Raw genomic sequence first — 20,129 nt, 5'->3', positions numbered from 1 at the left:
AAGTTTCATTAAGAAAAATGTATTTATGTTAAAATTAACTTATTGGATATAATATTTAACTTTACTTGAATTTAAAAAATTATGGCAAAATCAGTAACCGTTTAGAGAAAAGAAAAATTTAGTAATACTTGCGGTAGAGATGAAGATTCTATATAAGCGAATTTCTGAGCTTTATGATGTGGCTAAATCAACAATTAGCGTGCTAGGTAAGAGATATAGAAACCATAAGACACTTGAAAACAAGCATTGTTCAGGCAGGCCAAAGATAATTACAGAATATCAAGACAGATCTTTGGTAAGAAAGTCAAAACAAGCTGAAGTTAAAGTGCTATTGAATTAAATAGCATTTTGAGCAATAAATATGTTAAGTGCAGCGTAGATACTACAAAATATCGCCTGCGTCAGCATAATATGTTCGGTCAAGAAATCATTAATATTGTTAAATAATCGCTCAGCGCAAATGAAGTTTGCAAAAAATCATATGCATTGGACTTCAAATGAATGGTCAAAAGTCTTATTCAGTGACGAATCAAAGTTTTGTATGTTTGGTAGCAATAGTATCAAATACATGAGACGTCCGAAAGATGAAAGACTTGCTCCTAAGTATCAAATGCCAACAGTTAAAATTGGTGGGGGCAAATAATGGTTTGGGATCTTTTTATATTTAGATTATATTTAGATATAATCGATGCGATGAAGTCGATCAATAGAATCATGACAGAAAGTTAATCAATGCATTGATTACATCTAATTATATGCAAATCGATGCATCAAGCTATATTTAGATATATTCAAGAATGTTATGCTGCCACATGGAAAAGACAAAATGCCTCGTGGTTGCGTTTTCCAGTAAGACAACGATCTAAAACACCGTGCAAATTTTGATCAAAAATAAAAAATTCAAAAATTATTTCAATTTGAAAAAAATTCTTATTTCAGACTGACCTTCTCAAAACTCAGATTTAAATCCAACAGAACATCTTTGGGAATATTTGGATCGTCAATTGAAAGGCGAAAAACTGACCAATAAAAATGATTTAGTCCAGGTGCTTTGGAATTGTTGGGCAAATATCCCCATAGATGTTCTGATCAACTTAGTTGACTCTGTACTTTGTTGTTGTTAAGCAATGTTAAAGTCTAGAGGCTATCCAACAAAATGCTAATTTTTTTCATTTGTTTATAAACTTCTGAACGATTATGTTTTCAATAAAATTTGAATTTCTCCCTTCCGTTATAAAATATGGAAAAGACAAAATGCCCCCTTTTTTTTAGAGGCTTGAGAACGCTGCATTATTTGTGCCAGTAACCTCATATGATCAATTGTTATTTTTGTTTATATGGCTCCAATAAAAATTGTTTTGGAGCTCCTAGAGCTCCAGACCTTATCATAAGCACTATCAAAAGAAATAGTGCTTATTTATAAATTTGTCAAACTAAGTCTCAAAGCTGTTTTCCTCCAAAATGTAAATACCTATTCATCAATTCCAATTGAACAATAGGAAGCATTTTTTTAGAGGAAATAGCATATAGAGTTTAGGCAGCAAGTATTTAGAGAGCATAAGGATAGAAAAGTTGAAAAGATAGATATGCTATTGGTATGTACAGAAGATATGCTATTGGTATGTACAGCTATTTACAAAAGTTTAAACGATTCCAGAATTTTTATCAATTATGTTTGGTATTTGTTTAATAAAAAAAAAAACTGTACAATGATATTGAATTATTTTATTTACTAAAGAAAAAGTAATTAGCTTTAAAATGAATATGAACATATAATAAAAATTTTAATATTTAGTTAGAAAAAAACAAAACATCATATAGAAAAAATGAAAAAAAAAAAGCAAAATTAATATTTAAAGTGTCCTCCTTTGTTTTTATAGCAAAGATAAACTCGTTTATGCATTGATTCAACTAATTTCATGCACATCACGTGAGATACCTTCAGCCAGTACTCATTCAAAAGTTGCTTCAAATGCTGAGTATTGAATTTCATGGTATGTCAGTTGAATGTCGATCCAAGACCAAATATTTTCAATTGGGTTGAGATGTGGTGATCTAGGGCACCAGGGCATCACATTGAACTTTTTTTTCAAAAAATATTCTTTGATTGAGTGAGCTGTGTGAGCTGAAGCCCCGTCTTGTTGAAAGATGAACTGCTTGCTTCTGCCATGCAAGTGTCTGATTGATGGAACTAAACACGTTTCCAATGTGTTCTTGTAGGTGTATTGATTAATTCGCCCTTCGTACAGCTCACAGAAGCCTATACCTTTGTGAGAAAAACATTCCCAGATGCCAACCGAACCTCCACTGCCTTGTCGACGATGTTGCGAAAACCTGTCTGAATATTTCTCAGTTGCAAATCTTTTGACATAGATTCTTCCCTTGCGGTTTACGATTTGAAAATTAGCATCATCAATCCAAATAACTTTTGCCCACTACAGACCAGTCCAGACTTTCTTTGGACCACACTCGTCGTTTACTTTTGTCCGTGATTGAAAGAATAGGTTTTCTAGCAGCTATGTATGTTCCAATACCTTCGTCTAACAATGTTCGTCTCACGAGCTTTCTGCTAACTTTTGGATTATTTTTTGACTCGTTGAATATTTGTGCTAGCTTTTTGTAGATGAGTCTGGGGTTTTCTCTTCTCATTCTGAATATACCACTTTTGTCACGGTTGCTGAGTTTGGATGGTCTCCCAGTACGCGGCATGTCGGAGACGTCCTTGGTAAGTTCCCAGGTTTTGATGGTTTTTCGAACGCATTATTCAGAAACGTGAAGTATTTGCCTATTTGAACGTGTGATTTTTTGTCCTCGCCTTGATCTCACTAGAAACTGATTTTCGACCCATTTGCACGCAATTGAAATTAATTTGAAATTCACAATATTTCAAGTTGATTTTTAATGAATTAAAAGCTGCCTGATGATGTTGTGATGAATTTTTTGATTGAAAAACTACTCATTTTAACTTTAAAAGTAAAAAAAAATTCGCACCGGATTTATCAATTAATTAGTAAATAATTGATCATAAATAAAATCGTTTAAACTTTTGTGACACCTCTCAATTTGTATCACCTACCTTTTAATGAAATTTCTGAGTAAACAGTGATGAGTCGAAACCTACTTTCTTTTATTCTTTTAACAAATAACCTGTTTACCAAATTGGAAAAAAAAATTATTTTGATATCTATTTCCGTTAGATTTCTTTCAAGGAAACCGAATATTAGATCTTAAAATTTTGTAATCGTTTAAACTTTCGTGAATAGCTGTATTTGTAAAAATGCATTTTTTCCCTTCTCTTAAGTTTTTTGTCTGCTTATTTTGGAGGCATAAGTGATGTTGAAATTTCTTACAAGATAAAACCACAGTAGAAAAGCGTTATAATGGGAAATAAATACCACAATGTTGGCTAATTACTGTTGGACACTGAGGTGACGGATTTCTAAAACTGAAAATAATTTAACATTAAACTTTGAAAGATTGCTTTCTTATTATATTCACCATTCTTGATCAAACGGTTGATTACTCACAGAAAATTCATTTTTTTGGTTTTGAAATCAAAGTTCTTCCCTCTCTTCTTTACACAACAAAGTTCTGTAGAGTTCCTTACACAACAATGTTCTCTAAAGTTCCTTCCTGAGAATATCCCTGTTACAAACTTTAGAAACTTTTTTTTTGGTAGATATTAAAGCTAATCCATCTCAGTCGATGTTAAAACACTTTCAATTAATATTTGGGGCATTCTACGTCAAGTGGAACCACCCATCCGACGTCACCGACTTGGATTTTGATGAAAATTGACTCACATGTTGGGCATATGAACAGAAGAAAAACATGTTAACTTTTTTGACTTAGATCAGTTATTTCCTGAGGTACCTTTCAAAGTTTTCACCTTTTCACTTGACCTTGGTTATTTAAAAAGTCATAACTTTTTTGCTTATACTTAGGAAGTTGATTTTGGTGGCAAACAGAAGCTCTTGCACAGACGAACAACTTTGTGTCTATACAAAAAAAGTGATAAATTCAATAGAAAAAAAGTTATTGGTCATTAGACCTTTGACCCTGGTTAATGGCAAAGGTCATAATTTATTTTTTACACATTGCTTTTTCTATTGTGGATGTCCCATAAAAAAATGTTTTTGGGATTCCCATAAATAGCTTTGGGAATAATATTAAAGTATAAATAGGTTCTAAAAATTTAATATTTATTGGCCTCACAAATGCAACATTTTGATGTCATTTTCTGTAAATAGCCTATTGTAGATATATATTATTAACTATTTCCTTTTTCTACAGTAGTTTGTATACATACTAACTCAGTATTAAATTACATGAGGCTTAAAGGTGTATATATATATATATATATATATATATATATATATATATATATATATATATATATATATATATAGCTTTAATCCTCATATAATTTAATACTGACTTAGTATGTATATATAGTACTAAGTCAGTATTAAATTATATTAGGCTTATGACCTTTGCCATCAACCAGGGTCAAAGGTCTAATGACCAATAACTTTTTTTCTATTGAATTTATCACTTTTTTTGTATAGACACAAAGTTGTTCGTCTGTGCAAGAGCTTCTGTTTGCCACCAAAATCAACTTCCTAAGTATAAGCAAAAAAGTTATGACTTTTTAAATAACCAAGGTTAATTGAAAAGGTGAAAACTTTGAAAGGTACCTCAGGAAATAACTGATCTAAGTCAAAAAAGTTAACATGTTTTTCTTCTGTCCATATGCCCAACATGTGTGTCAATTTTCATCAAAATCCAAGTCGGTGACATCAGATGGGTGGTTCCACTTGACGTAGAATGACCCATTTCCTTCTTTATGTTTTTTTATGAAAACTTGTTTTTTTTTCTTTTATAATTAAACATTTCCTTTTTTTTTTTTTTTTGTTAAAAATTAGCTTTAGGTAATAAAAATTTCTATTAAAGAATCCACAAAAGGTATTTTCATGCTAATGCCCAATGCAGATGGTATATTAATTTTTTAAAAAGTTTAAGCAAAAAAAAATTAAATAAAAAAAGAAGAGACTTAAGCTTAAGTGCAAGAATCAAACTAAAAATTTCAATTCACACTTCCAATTTCAAGCTTGATTGCAATCAAGCCTTACTTTATCACAAATTCTTTTTTTTCTTCTTGTGGTGATTGGAAAAATTTGAAATTAACTAAGCAAGTAAGTTATAAAAATATCTAGTTACTTAAATTTTAGTGTTCATAGTGTCTAGCCTAATGTACTGAGTTAAAATTGCAGTGAATCTATATAACTGATACCATAAGACTATACATATAAGTAGTCCTAATAAAATAGTATTTTATTATAAAATAGTTTCACAAAAAAAAGAAAAAAAAAAGCGACTGGTAAAAAGCTAACTATAATTATAAAATATTAGCTGATGTATATAATATATTTAATGTAAAACATATTACATACTTACTAAAGTAAAACTAAGAAGCTCAATACTTAGTAAAATTTCTTTTTCGGTAAGCTAACCGAGCTTTGAGTTTGGCAGTTTGTTTTTTGAAGAACAATTCTATTTTATCACCCTTATTTTGAATTTTTGCTTCTTCATCCATTTCAAAATCATGATTTAACAGCTCGGATTGGGGAATATGCGATTTACTCAATACTTCTTTTAGCTCATCCTCTGGAAACTGTTCTATATATTTATCATACTTGCACTTGTCAAAGACCCCCTGCTCGTTTAAAAATATTCCACTTATTTTATTCCAGTCCCCGATACTTTTTCCCTCGTTATTTAAGCTATCTTTTAAATCATTTAACTCTGGATTATCTAAATCATTTCGAATAGTAATTGGCTGGACAACTATTAACCTCTTAATCAACTGCAGTCTTTCGTTTACTTGAGGTGTATTTTTTAAAACAACCTTTGTGTAACGTTTAACTAAACCAAGTTCTTTTAAACATCTTTTTTCCCAATAGGGACGATTAATACCACTTCCCACTAAAGTAACCAAATGTAATTTATGAGGAACGTGGTTCGCTAGTTTCGCTATGTTTGCCGCCATTGATTTTGTAAAAGTAAAACCAATAAAAACAACAAATTCGTGAACTAAACACAACCCGAAATAAGAATGGCGGGTCGAGAAAGAGTATCATCATTTCGTAAAGCTAACATTCAACTAGATCAATCAACATTTCTTCCTGGAAAAGTCCCGTTCGTAGTTCAAAAATTGGCTGCTGTATCTTCAAAGATAAACAGAGATTTATTTAGAAAAGTTCTTCAAGGTTAAGATGGATAATTTAGAATATTAAGTTAAAAAAAAATCATGATGGCTCAGTTAATGTAATTTACATTCATTTTTTCATTATTTTACTATCATTTTAGTGGTTACAAAGGACATTGAGGGAAGCGTTATTATAACAGAAGAAAATTTCGTCAACCTTAAATATTTGTTTGAAAACACGATTCCTGAAGAAAAATTTTTATTACTTTATTCTGGTGTGCTTATGTTGATGAGGTATGCTCTCAAACATCCTCCTGGATCTTTGAAAAAAGAATCTTTCATTTCTGAGCTAGTTGATCTAAGGTATACTATTTGATTTCTCTTCTTTATCTAATATTATTAGTTAAAATTTAGCATTTACTTACATGATTGTGATCAATCACAACCATTTTAGTAAAAGTTGATTTTTATGTAATGGTTCAACTTTTTTTTTAGCAATTCTATTTAAAAATGGATACTGATAGATAATTTTTTGATTTCTAAATTTAGGTCATAAGTATTTTGTTTAAAAAGAAAGATTCTAACCCAGGATGAAAATTTATTAAAAGCTAACTTTTACTAACTTACTTTAACTTACTTTTTTCCACTAGTCATATGGAAAAACTATTAAAAAAATTCTATCATTGGAAGCCTATTTAGGAGTTATTTATTAGTTTTGTAATTTAACTGATTTTTATTGTGTTTTAAAGGCCAGAGTGGCATATTACTGTATGTCTTTTTCATTTTATGTTCACTGGTTAAGGCTCATTTCCTTATTACATATATATAAGTTTATTTAATATCTGCAATAATTAGTTTGAGTAAGTAGATATTTTTTGCTTACTTACTATATTAGTGTCAGAATTGATGTTTACTTAGTGCTGACTCTAATTTTGAAGTTCTTTGCTTGTTGTAATTGCTCAGTAGAGTTTTGAATCCAGCCTTATGTACAGGTAAAAACACAGCTTATACAATGGCAACCTCTATATAGTAAACTATTTCCATTTTATATATACCTTTAGTGCCAATTTTTGATCGCCAATTTGTGATCTTGATAAAAGGAATTGATCAGGCATGTCAATGAATCTTAATAAGTCTCAAATTGATTTAATTACCAGATTTTCCTTATCAAAGAATTTGAAAGTTTGCTTTCAAAAGTTTGCTTTTGAAAGTTTGCTTTTTAAATTACCCTTTTAACTATGATATCTATGCAAATTTTATATCACTCTTACATTTGAAATTTGAAGAGATATTTTAAGATTTTGATTTTACACTTTATTTTTCATACTATAATATACTAAACTAATTATTTCTTTTGATGTTTACATTTTAGAATTTAAAAAGTTTTTTATTATTATTTTTAGACTTAATAAAGAACATGTTGAAGATATTTGCAGCATTGTTTTTAAAGAAAAGTAAGTTTTTCAAACTCTTAAAATGAATCTGATTAAACAAATGATATGAATTTTAACAGAATTTTGTTACAAATAACTACATGTGGTAATAAAAGCTTAAATTTACCAGTAAAATGCCATTACTACAGTAAGGTGATTTTGATCTTCCTATTTTGTTGACATTTATGGATTTCTTGAAAAAGAATTTCTGCAATGAGTAGTTAATGTAGATATTATTTATGCTTCACCTTTTCTGTTTGCAATTGTGACTTAACAGCATTTTTCATAAAATCTTTTTATATACTTTAGACAAAATGCAGTAGAGAAAAAGTTTACTAGTTTTCAACTTCCTTCATTAACATCCTTACGATGGAGAGTAGATGTCACAATATCTACAAGGTTGTTCTTATCTTTAAACTTTTCAACTAATTTTTGTAGATTCTTTAGAGTTAAAATTTTCAATATTAATTTTGTTGTAGTGCTTTAAACCGTGTGTTGCAACCCACTATTTTAATGCAGATAAAAGATAGCAACGAAAAAATAGTTACATTTGAAGTAAGTATCTTAAATGTAAATGTTAATGAGCTTTTATGAAAAATGATTGCTTTGCAAGGGCAAACCTCTCTGATTATTAATTTTACAATCTTTGCAATCTATGGTGACGTTTTTTTTTAACAGTTTTGATTAAAAATCTTTATAAAATTTTGGTCTTAAATTAGAATATATTAACAGTCTAAGTTTTTTTAAATACTTTTTTAGGTTTCTCACGCAAAGTTTCATGAACTAAGATATAACATCGCTTTTCTTCTTAAAGAAATGGAAGACTTGGAAAAGAGGAGCATTTTGAAAATTGAACACTAATCTATTACTTTTTATAAACAAGAATTCAAAATATAGTTTAAATCACACAAAATCCTGATTTTATTGGCGAATGTGATGCTGTTAACATTTTTTGTAAGTGTCATGTCTAAGTACTATATAAAGATTCAAAGGAAAATGAAGTAAATAAGGCTATCTAGTTTTCATACTTAATTTTAAATAAATATATATATATATATATTTTTATTCTTTCAAGTTTATGTAAATTTAAAAAATTATTTGTATATAAATATGAGTTTTTTTTTTCATTAAATAAAACGTCATTTCTTTTGATATTTTTAATCTAAACGTGTAATCATTCTTACAAGATCGAGCATTACTTTTATCAAGTGCTGACAAGCACCATGTCTGCTTATAAACAATCACTTGATTGTTTTGTTTGTTTAGTTTTTGTTTAGTTTTTTTTTTATTTGCAACTTGGTAAAAAAATATTTCTAACGCCTAATTCTATGTAAAAGAAATTTTGATTTTGTTTACAGTTTAGCAAATGTTATAATGGCTACACAAAATCATTTAATAACTATTCATCGTATCGGCGGGGAATATTTTGTTTGGAATGCTGAACATGTTTACGAGCTTCGAGTAAAACACAGAATTTGTGGTGCATTAGTTGGGGCTTTATCCCGAAAACCATGGCAGACTAGTGTAAACTCCTTACCTTTAATGTTGATGCCTGAGGAGGTTACTTTATGTTTAAGTGAAGGTGTTGCTAATTTAGTCTACAATAAGAAAGAGACAGACGCACCTTTTCATAACAAAGATTATATAATTGATTTCTGGAGTAAACGCAACGCAATTGAACATGAACAAATTTGTCTTTTTAAGCGACGGAAAATGGAAAAAGAGCTTATGTTTTACGGAAGCAACAAAAAACTGAAACGAAAAGAACGGAAAAGATTTGCTAAGGGAAAACTTAATGTAGACGAACATTTGAAGGCTGAAGTAAATACCACATTTATAAAAGCAAAAGAAGAAACCATGACAGAAGTTGTTTCCACTTTGGATAATTGTCAAAGTCATTCTTTTCAAAAAGAGGTACCTACCTCCGACCTTATCAATAACGAGACTTTAAAATTTGATGAAAAAGTACAAGATGCTTTACCTGATGTTACAGAAGATGACATAGACTATTATCACAGTTCGGTACGTGTTCATATACCTACAGCGCTAGAAGACCAGACCTGTTTAGAGAAATTAACAATGGATTTTCCTTCAAATTCCAAACAACAATCTTGCAATCTTGTGTTTAAATACTTTTGGAAACTAGGTTATTTTCTGACATCTGCGGCAAAATTTGGCGGTGACTATTTAGTTTACCCAGGTGACCCTTTGAGGTACCATTCTTTTTTTATAGTTCTAGTTAGAGATTGTGAAGATGGCTTTACATCAAAGGATTTAATAAGTTATGGTAGATTAGCTGCTTCAGTTAAGAAAACAGTAGTTCTCTCCCACGTTGATAACGATCAAAACATAAAATGTCTTTCTCTGGAATGGTCAAACATGAAATAAAAATTTTATTACAAAAATTTTATCTGTGGTACATTTAAAAATTTTTTTTGAAGCAGAATTCTTTTTGGTAACAACTAGAAAAGCTAATTAAGATCTAAACGCGTATTTTGTTTAAGCATGCAGTTTTAGTGGGCGCGGGATTATTAATGTAACTTAAAAATGAGTCTAAATTTCTAGTTTAAACGAAAACCCGGTCAAATTATAGAATCCAAATGAAATATTTAAACACTCTTGACAAAAAAAATTTTTTACTTTAATATTTACTGTATTGCGCTGTTGATCCAGTTAATTTTATAATTGAGTTTGAAACTTTCATGTTTGTGTGAGCGCAACTTTAAGAAAAAGTTGCCAAGTCTAAAAAAGCTTTTTCTTTGTCTGTAAATGTTTCTTATACCAGGTGTTGTTGTGGTTTTTATTGCACATGTTCATTTAGTGTTTTGACTTCCATTTCTGAGTCAAGGTTCCCTGGATAGGTTTTGCCTATAATCTTTTGATTTACTTAAATGTTTGTTTCTGGTCTCGGCTCGTTAGTAAAAATCATAAAATTACTAGAATTTAAAAATCATAAAGTTACTAGAATGTTGTCACGACGTCTAAACTTGAACTATCGTCAATTTATCGACGTAAAGAATGGAGTTTCTAGTTTTTATTTGCGAAATCAAATTTTAATTTTAGTTGTGTGACTTTCATTCATTTGTACAGGTGTCTATTTACAGGTGTGTATTTAGATTCGTAATTCTCATAGTTGGATGAGTAATAAAGTTTGAATCGAGTGAAAGTTATAAATCTGTTATCATTTTCTTACGTGACCCTAGTTAAGTTTTTTTTTTTAATTTAATTTCAAGAAGAAACTCAGATCTGTTCATACGGGGATGTCCTCCCATTGGACTGGTTTAAACCACAGTGGACTGAATGATTAACTAAAATTTTTGATTTTAATTTCTTGAAAATAGTTGAATTAAAGTATAATTGTTGAGATAAAAAGTTAAGAATAACACTCTGATTTAAAAAAAAAAAAAAAGAAAAGAAAAGAAAGGTTAAGTTTGATGCACAAAACAAGTCAATATTTTTTGAGACAAAACAGCCAAATGATATTATCTGCTTAACAACAGTCATGTACACATTTTTCGCCGATAAATAAAAAAGTACTTGATATTTTGGTTAAAATTTCAATCTCAAAAAAACTATAAATTTACAAGTCTTTATGAAATTTATACCTTTAGTAAAAGTGTTATCAATTTTATACAATTAATTGATGGATATTACAATGCACCACCCCACCCCCCGCTCTACCCTGATATTTCACTTTGTTCCACGTTCTCTTGAATATGGAAAAATTATGTTGTACAAGAAATATTTACAGTGTTTCTCAATTAAAGCGACATCTTAAAAGCAAAGTACTCATCACTTACACTACCTATAACTGAAAATTCTTTAGGAGCTGCCTTGTTATGCCCCTAAAAAAATACCCTCCTACATTTTGGTCTTTTAATTGCAGGGAACTTTCTAACCAGGTATGTGAAGAAAATGATTTTCTTGTCAAGGGCCCTCACTAATTGCTAAACATTTTCTACTATCCCGGAGGCAAAGGAAGCAACAGTATTTTGTATATCCTGATTGTAGTTCTGTCAAAATGACAATAGTCTTGAAATCAGTATAGGTTTGTTCTCTTCATAGCGGAGACGCTGTAGAATTTCTTTCGGCTTTTAATAAATTTACTTTACCTTGACAGAATGTGCAACAGTGACTGAAAGATATACATTGTCAATCTCAATACCAAGTTTGCTGAACACAAAAAAAACGTTGTAATAGCACAAATCTCCACTTATAGAAAATAGATATATTAAGTCAGAAGTTTGTTTGCGAATAGATGTAATGCTGGCACTAAGTTCCATTCTTGAAATCGAGACACTAGTCGCTCACATTAGTTTTTTGTTAGTTGAAGGTCTCGGATGAGGTTGTTTAATTTTCCTTTCATTACAATATGAAATGTAGATTTTGTGTTAGTCGTTTCATATATCATGAAGTGCAGATGTTTTACCATTTGCTTCATACAGTACGAGGTGTAGATGTTGTGCCACTCGTTTCATATATTACCTATCGCTTCATATTGTCAGGTTAGTATTATTTTGTTCTATCTCCCTTTTTAAACGTTGAAAGAAAGTTCTTGCTTTTTTTCTAAAAGTAAAAATTACTTAAAATTTTACTATTACTTTTTAAAGAAATTATCTAAAGAAAGCAACAATGAAGATGGCAATATTCTATATTAGGCGTTATATGATATATCGTCAGGTTAAAATTATTTTGTTCTATCTCCCATTTTAAACGTTAGGAGAGAATGAATTATTAATTTTAGTAAGTAATGATTACTTTTAAAATACATTTTGTTTTTTAAATTTTCCTTCTAGATTATATGAAATTTCATGTAATGGCGTTTCATATAATGGTATCAGGTGACAAAATGGGGCTGGATGTTAGTGATGGGTGTACAGGTAGTTAAATGTGTAAAGGTTGATTAACTGAAGTCATATTTTCTGTTTGTTTTTTTTTTATTTCAGAAGCAGCAGCTAGATACACGGTCATGTTGTTTTCGCCATAGTTATTGCGAAAGAAAGTCTTCGCCATAAATTAAGTATACAGCCCTGATTAACATGTCATGAAGTAAATATGTAATACCCATGTCTTATCTTATCCACCATAGTTGAAATACAATTTGTAGTGCTTTTTGAGCTTATCCTTGAGGGCCCGTTGATATTTCTTCACCATATATTCATTTCATTTATAACAAAAGTCATCAGGGTGATTCATGCTGCCTCGAGAAACCGTAATAATGAGCAGATAGTAATGATAAGATAATAGAATAAAATTACTGTCTAGTTCCTTGTTATAATAAAACTCTCGGAAATTAAATTTGATATCGTTGAACTTAATAAGTATACTGGTAAAACTTTTTACGCTGGTCAAGAATCTTTTTTCAAAATAAAATTTGCTATTCAGGGAAAAAAGTTATGAGTTAAAAACGGAAACGGAGAACTGTGGAGTTGAATGAAATACGCTAATTAATCACTCATTAAAAGCAACTTTTATTAATTACATCTCTATAAATTTTTCGTATAAATTTTAAATCGATTATTATTAAATCTAATCTAATAGATTTAATAATAATTGATTTAAAATATATACCTCGAAACAACTTACACTCAAAGAAAAAAAGAAAAACCTTACACCGAATAGCAAGTTACGCTTGCTGTGGCCAAAGTATAAAGCGGTGAATTTTCATTTAACAAAACTCCTCAATCATTCAACATACCAGTAGCAACTCTTCACAGGCGTGTCCACGGCATAGGTGAAACAATTGGGAGTGGTTCAAACACGAGATTGTTGCAACAACTTGAATCAACTTTGGTAGATATCCTAATCAAATTATCCGATTGGGGCTATGGTAGAAATTACATTGACGTCATCACACTAGTTACCGACTATTTTCAACACCAAGGTCAATCTCATTTGTTTCCTAATGGTACACCAGGGAGAGATTGTTATAAGTCTTTTATAAACTGGTGGAGTCATAAGTTGAGCATTAGAGCCATAAGCAATAGTTCAGTACTCAGAGCCGCTCGAAAAAAATCCACTATACAGTTGGAAATTGCATCGATAATGCTGGTAATTGTCCTGCTCCAAAAAATCTAAAAAATGTCTGTACAAAGATTGGTGCTTAAGTGGCCCAGACAAAAGTTTCGCATTCAACTCGTTGACACAAAAAAAACGAAAAAATGTAGACGCACCAAGGTTCGAAGGGGAGTGTCTCAATAAACCTGAAATACTCGAGAGATTGAAAGATGCTGAGAGCAAAAAAGCAGCAAAGCAAGCTAAAAAACAACGCAAGCTTAGCTTTAATGACGAGCAGCAAATAAACCAAGCAACAACAGCGACTTCAACATTATTAACAGCTACAAACCAAGTCAAGTGTAAAAAATTCCGTAAAGTTTTAAGCGAATCTTCAACAAACCAAAACATGGAATGATACCAGTGTGAAAATTTAAAATGCAAGGTTTGGCTTTGTCAAACATGCATACCAAAGAGATATCTAAAAGGCGCTGAGTTTTATTGCACCAAAAGTGCCGCACAAGTGACAACTCAGCTCTACCTCTAGTACCTCTCTACAGCTCAACATCATCACAAGAATAAAGTTTTTTTAATTGTTATTATTGGTTGTTTTTTAAATTGTTATATTGGTTGCTTTTTGTTTTTTTTTAGTTAATTGTTGTTTTAATTACACATAGATCTGCGTATTTCATTCTCCCCGAATGTGAGGGTAGAATGAAAACACTTTCTTTTTTTTTTATTAAATAAAGTTTCTTAAAAAACTAAAAACTTCTTTTAATTGATTTGTATATATTTAAATACAGCTCAAATTTCTCTAAAACTTAAAAAAAAAAATTAAAACCTTTTTCCCTTAAAAAAAGATTAATTAAAATTCTTAACTATTTCATTTGACCCCATTTTACTCTATGTTTTTCGAGTTGGAATATTAATAAAACAACAAAACTTTTACTTTTTTTCTCAGTTATTTAGTAAGTTTATTTTAACATTTTAAGGGAATATTTAAAATGTGCATGTAAAATAGATTTCGGAAGAGCCAACCCGTCAGCTTCTGCTTTGGTTCTTGCGCCGGATGAGGGCCCACTATTTTGAGCAATAAAAAAATATTTTTTCGAGCTTTTTTTAGGCCTTAGTAGATAACAATGTATGTAAATAGATAAATATGTATGACTGTTTTTTACCAAAAAAAAACTGTTAAAAAAAAAAAAAAATTCTAAAAAACCGGAATGCTACCCTTTTCTCTTCTTGCAGTCATCCCTGTGTTTCAGAAGCCCTCAATACTTAGGTTGGGCCTTATTCATCCTCTCAAGAAGCGTGATTGAGAGCAAAGCAAGAGATTATCATCTACTTTGCTTTTCATCTGGCCCGTATTAAAAATTAAAAATGCATAATTAAATAATAAATTTTGGGATTTAATTAACTTATACGTATTAATAAAGCTATATAAGTTAAAAATTAGTTTGATTATTAAGCAATAACAATCATTCCTGTTACTATTTTAAATGAAAAAGTTGGCTTTTGAATTCGTATTTAAAAAAACGGCGAATATCTTTTTTTATTGGCCTTTAATATCTTAATCTTAAATTTAATTTGCGTTGGTCAAAAAACGAAACGAGTACATGTTTTATTCATTTTTAACTACGAAATTTCTTATCTACAATAAAGAAAATGGCCTTCAAAAGTGAACTAGCTTTTAATAATAAATTTTTAGGCATTTAAATTTGCTATATGGCTAAACAAGTTCTTTGAGTATATTAGGTATTAATGTTCGATTTCAAGCAAACAAATCAAGTGAATATGATTTATTTGAGTAGTGATGGTAATGTATATGTAATTTATAACCAAAGTATATGTACTAAAAGTTGCTATTTTTCTATTTTCAAAAAAAAAAAGAAAAAAAAAGAAGAATATAGCTCTTAAAATGTCGTCAGTAACACCTGATGCGAGAAGTCGTTATGCTAGTGCATCACCGTTTTTTGCAGATGCTGTCAATCAGAGTTTAGTTCATTTCACAAAGGTACATAAGATTATGATTGAATTTACAAGTAGAATGTCTGCTATTTATAATGAAACTGGTACTTCTATGCTAACTTCTATTGATGGGTTCAGCAAGAAACTTGCAGATGTTAATAGAAGTAAAGTTCAAGGACAAAATGAATCTTATGTAAAATTTGTAATGAGACTCATGGAGCAGTTTGAAGTTCAAGCAAAAGTAATGCAAACTCTAGCAAATAGCTTCACTGATTGTGTTGTCACACCACTGCAAGATGTTGTGGAGAAGAAAAAGGAAATCTGGAGAACTTGTTTTCATTATATTGAGTCTTTTCAACAACAAGTTGTTAAAAAAGAAGATGATTTGGTAAAACGTTACAAAGATTACTCAGATTGTTGTTCTAAATTGAAATCTTCAGATAATAAAAAGTATCAGCTGATGTGCCACAACTCCCATAACACCTACTTACTTCGTCTCTCATCTGTTAATAGCATAAACAATCTTTTATATACACATGTAATACCTCATGTTCTGTACTGTATTGAAGAAAATCAAAGTGAGTTAAATGATTCTCTGCGTCACCATACAAAATATATGTTTTCTGTCCAAAAAGATTCTCTTAAAAAAATCCTAAAATCAGTTGATAAAATTGATAATGCAGCAACAAAAATAGATTTGCTTAGTGATTTAAAAAGATACTCAAAGTCAATGAAATCAAAGGATAAGAGTCCACCTTATCGTAATTTCACTGCAGCCATGCAAGATCTTGGAAAAAGATCTAGTATGAGTCTTGAAAATATGAAAGAGGAGTTTATTGTCAACAAATTTACTCAACCCAATTTACAGCGACGCTTGGCCTCTCTCCAATATCAAACAGGAGAATTAGTTAACACATTATCATCTATGCAATCAAATGAGAACCTTGAAGATGAACTTGCTAGCAAAACAGGTGATCATGCATTAAATGAACTGATAAAACTGCTAAGCATCTGTGACAAAGAAGCTAATTTAAATGTTTTGCTTAAGCAAATGGAGTTATACACATCAGAAGTGATTGATTTTCTTGGTCCAATGCCTGAAAACATTCTTAAAGAAAGGCTCCACACAAATACATCTCCTAATCATGCTAATGAACCTCCTGTATATGGTGAAGGTCAGAAACCTCATGAGTTTGTTGATCCAAAAATTATAAAGCCCATATTTTGTGTTTATTGTAGTAAATTGATTATTTTAACTGGCAGAGGGTTTGTCTGTAAGATTTGTAAAATTAGTGTACATAAAAAGTGTGCATTTAATGTTCCTTTTTGTGAAGGAGTTTCAACCAGAAGTCAGAAGGTATTATCAAAGTCTGTTACAGAGGAGAAAGTTTGTGAAAACTCTGTTGTATATGATTTGATTGATTTAGATGAAGATTTTTATGATGATGATGAATTCAATGATGGGTTGTCAGATTCAGAGGGGGATTTGTTAAGTTTCTCGCAACCTGTTTTGAATCCTTTAAAACCAGCATCTATGCCTTCTTACTCTCCGTCAACCTCTCTGAGTCAGAGCTCCAACATCCAAAAACCTCCAACTTTTTCAAAACCGAGTCTTTTAAAAACTAATCAAGAGCAGCTACCTGATACACCACTTAAGCCAGTTGTTAAACCACCAATATCTAAAAAGCCATCTTTAAATAAAAAGACTTCAGCAAGTAATTTAAAAGAGTTTTGCGTAACTCTGTATGATTTTCAAGCCACTCGCAGTTCTGACATGTCTTTCACTGCTGGTCATCAAATTGAAATAACTGACAGGCAAAACACGGATTGGTGGCATGGAAAACTGGACAAGTTTTCTGGTTACTTTCCTTCAAAATATGTAATGCTGATAAATGAAAATGATCGTGTTTTACGGGCTATTTATACTTTTAAAGCAGAAGGAGACAATGAACTAGCTGTTCAAGAAGGAGATATTGTTGTTTTGTTAAAAGAAAAAGGTGAATGGCTAAAAGTGAAATCCTCAGATGGGGAAGGTCTTGTTCCATCTTCCTATTTAGAATATCTCTTTTAAACTATTTATCAGAAGATTTATGAATGTGTGTTGTGGTAATATTTTAATATTTATACAAAGGAATTTAACTTTCAATATACTGTTTTTATGTGTGTGTGTTTTTTTTCTAATCTAATCTTTTACAAAATCTATCAGTTTAATTAATGTAAGAAATCTTAAGCAATTAACACTTTTAATAGTTTAATGTTGGCTAACAAGCTCTACATTTTTTTTTAATGGCTTAAAATTTTCTGTAAATATGCATAAACATTACAAGTAAAAAATTGCTTATATGCAGAAAAAAGATCTTTTTACATTTGTAAAGAGCATACAGTTTGTTCGTTCTATAACAATTTTAGATTATCTTGTTGATAGTATATAGTTTATTTGCACATATTTAAATGTCACGATTGAAATTGTGTTATATTTTGAAGAAACAATCCTTGACAAACTAGGTCTATTTGTTTTGTTGATCGGTTTTATCACGTCTTCAGGTCGGGTATTACCCGAAGTATTACCCGTAGAAGTACCCGAAAATCGGCTAATTTTATTACCCCGATCATCCTACTAAAATTTTCGCGCGATCGGGTATTTTCGTTAACTTTTTTTTAATTTTCGTTAATTTGATTTTATTTCAATTCTTATAATATCACTTTTATTTCTATTTAACAGTTCCACCACTCCATATAAGTGTTAATTTTTAACTAATTAAAAATTGATGCTTACATGGAGTAGGTGGAACAAATATTCCATATATGTATTAATTTTTAATTAATTAAAAATTGATACTTATATGGAATAGGTGGGATTAATACTCAATTCTCGACAGTTTTTTTTAAGCTTTGTGCTAATAACTCTTAAATAATAAAGTGAAAAAAAATTACATCGTCTTACCTGTTTTTGAAATCGGAACTACCCGTAATCCGGAACTACTCGCTAGTCGGGTAATAATCCGATATCTTGTGCATTTTCCATAACATTTCCTTAAAATATTTAAAATAGTTTTATATATATTTTAGAATATATTTATGACAATTTTAAGGTCATCTCTTTGTTGATTTAATTATGACTATTTTAATACCTTTCATATATATATATATATGAAAGGCATTAAAATAGTCATAATTAAATTCATATATATATATATATATATATATATATATATATATATATATATATATATATATATATGTTATTAGTATTACTATTATTATTATTGTTATTGTATAAACTAAATAACTAGCTTGTAATAAATAGTTTTATTTATCTTATTCATTTAGTTTATAAAATAACAATAATAATATATTCGCTCTACTTATTCTGGAAATATTAACATAATTCCTACAATACTATATATATATATATATATATATATATATATATATATATATATATATATATATATATATATATATATATATATATATATATATATATATATATATATATATATATATATATATGTAATGTATGTATGCATGTATGTATGTATGTAATGTAATGTATGTGATGTATGTATATAAATTTTATTTTAATGTTTCCATTTATTTTATGCCTATTATAAGGCTCATTTTTTATGGCTATTTTGAAATATTTTTCTATAAAATTATTTATGTATAATATTTTTTTCATTTATTTATGCCTATTATAAGGCCGGTTTTTTTAAATTTATTGATGCCTATTTTATTTATTTATGTCTATTTAAGGGCTTTTTTTTTATTTTAAACTATTTTATAAAATAAAGTGAGACCTTTAAATTTTTAAGGCCTTCTCTTTACTATCTTCTTATTTTATTCATATATTTATTTTTTTTATGTTAAGACCTTCTCTTTTTTTACTAGCGGGTAGATAAATTTTGCGAGATCTTGCGAGGAACACCTTGTGAACACTGAAGGACCTTGTTGACAGAGATCCCACACTGCAACCCACACCACCTGAAATCTCATCTGAAAACATTGAGGACGCGGACTTTTTAGATGATGCACCGGCCGAAAAAAAAGTGGATATTTTGGGCTTTTGGTGGGTCAATACAGGCAAATATCCTATGCTTGCACAGCATGCTACGCAAATTTTGGCTATCCCAGTCTTATCTGCCACCTCTGAAAGAGTGCTATCAAGTGCAGAGAACATTTGCACTGTAAGGAGAACAAATTTAAGTATTAACAAAATGGAGCAGCTAGTGTTTATGAAAGAGAACAGTAAATTACTGGATGAAATTTCAGATTTAAAATAGTCAGGCTACTTCTAATTTTGCTAATGCTGAAATTTGAACGTCTTTAGTGCAAATATTCATATTTCAATTCTTTTTTGTTATTTGTAATTCAATGTAATAAATGAATTGAATTGAACTTTTTCAGGTATTTTTCTTTTTCGGGTATTTCTACGGGTACAGGTATGGGGTATTAAAAACTCTCGGGTGTTACCCGATTTAAAAAAAAACAGGTATTTTATAACTTTTGGGTAATTCTCCGATATA

The 20,129-nt window shown here is 29.8% G+C and overlaps 4 protein-coding genes across 6 annotated transcripts; 3 read left to right on the top strand and 1 right to left on the bottom strand.

The window, feature by feature from the left end:
• Positions 1-5,413: 5,413 nt before the first annotated feature.
• LOC149892540 (uncharacterized) lies at positions 5,414-6,049 on the bottom strand. The gene has a single exon (XM_090079313.1). It carries the CDS (start codon positions 6,047-6,049, stop codon positions 5,477-5,479), a length of 573 nt encoding a protein of 190 aa, XP_089935439.1. The 3' UTR covers positions 5,414-5,476.
• A 24-nt stretch (positions 6,050-6,073) lies between these two features.
• Positions 6,074-10,046, top strand: LOC145185067 (COMM domain-containing protein 5-like). 3 transcript variants are annotated; one of them, XR_016449952.1, is made up of 8 exons: positions 6,074-6,269; positions 6,370-6,571; positions 7,612-7,662; positions 7,951-8,040; positions 8,121-8,196; positions 8,401-8,595; positions 9,000-9,165; positions 9,346-10,046. XR_016449952.1 is itself a non-coding variant. In XM_090079312.1 (6 exons), the coding sequence occupies exons 1-6, from the start codon at positions 6,116-6,118 to the stop codon at positions 8,500-8,502; spliced, it is 675 nt and encodes a 224-aa protein (XP_089935438.1). In that variant the 5' UTR covers positions 6,074-6,115; the 3' UTR covers positions 8,503-8,638. The 3 variants fall into 3 exon arrangements, 1 of the variants encoding a protein (XP_089935438.1); XR_016449951.1 differs by having other exon boundaries at positions 9,000-10,046; XM_090079312.1 differs by lacking the exons at positions 9,000-9,165; positions 9,346-10,046 and having other exon boundaries at positions 8,401-8,638.
• Positions 9,016-10,046, top strand: LOC145194680 (tRNA-splicing endonuclease subunit Sen34-like). Its single transcript, XM_080072353.2, has one exon. It carries the CDS (start codon positions 9,016-9,018, stop codon positions 10,027-10,029), a length of 1,014 nt encoding a protein of 337 aa, XP_079928479.2. The 3' UTR covers positions 10,030-10,046.
• A 5,453-nt stretch (positions 10,047-15,499) lies between these two features.
• Positions 15,500-18,104, top strand: LOC145187103 (uncharacterized). Its single transcript, XM_090079970.1, has one exon. The coding sequence runs from the start codon at positions 15,554-15,556 to the stop codon at positions 17,672-17,674; it is 2,121 nt and encodes a 706-aa protein (XP_089936096.1). The 5' UTR covers positions 15,500-15,553; the 3' UTR covers positions 17,675-18,104.
• The last annotated feature ends 2,025 nt before the right edge of the window (positions 18,105-20,129 follow it).

This window comes from Hydra viridissima, unplaced genomic scaffold, assembly GCF_058129835.1.
Source record: "Hydra viridissima isolate aposymbiotic clone 2 unplaced genomic scaffold, HvirCarnegie_v1 scaffold_2, whole genome shotgun sequence".
NCBI lineage: Eukaryota > Metazoa > Cnidaria > Hydrozoa > Anthoathecata > Hydridae > Hydra > Hydra viridissima.
Note: the sequence above shows the minus strand (reverse complement) of the source record. Positions and strands in the feature narration are given on the sequence as shown.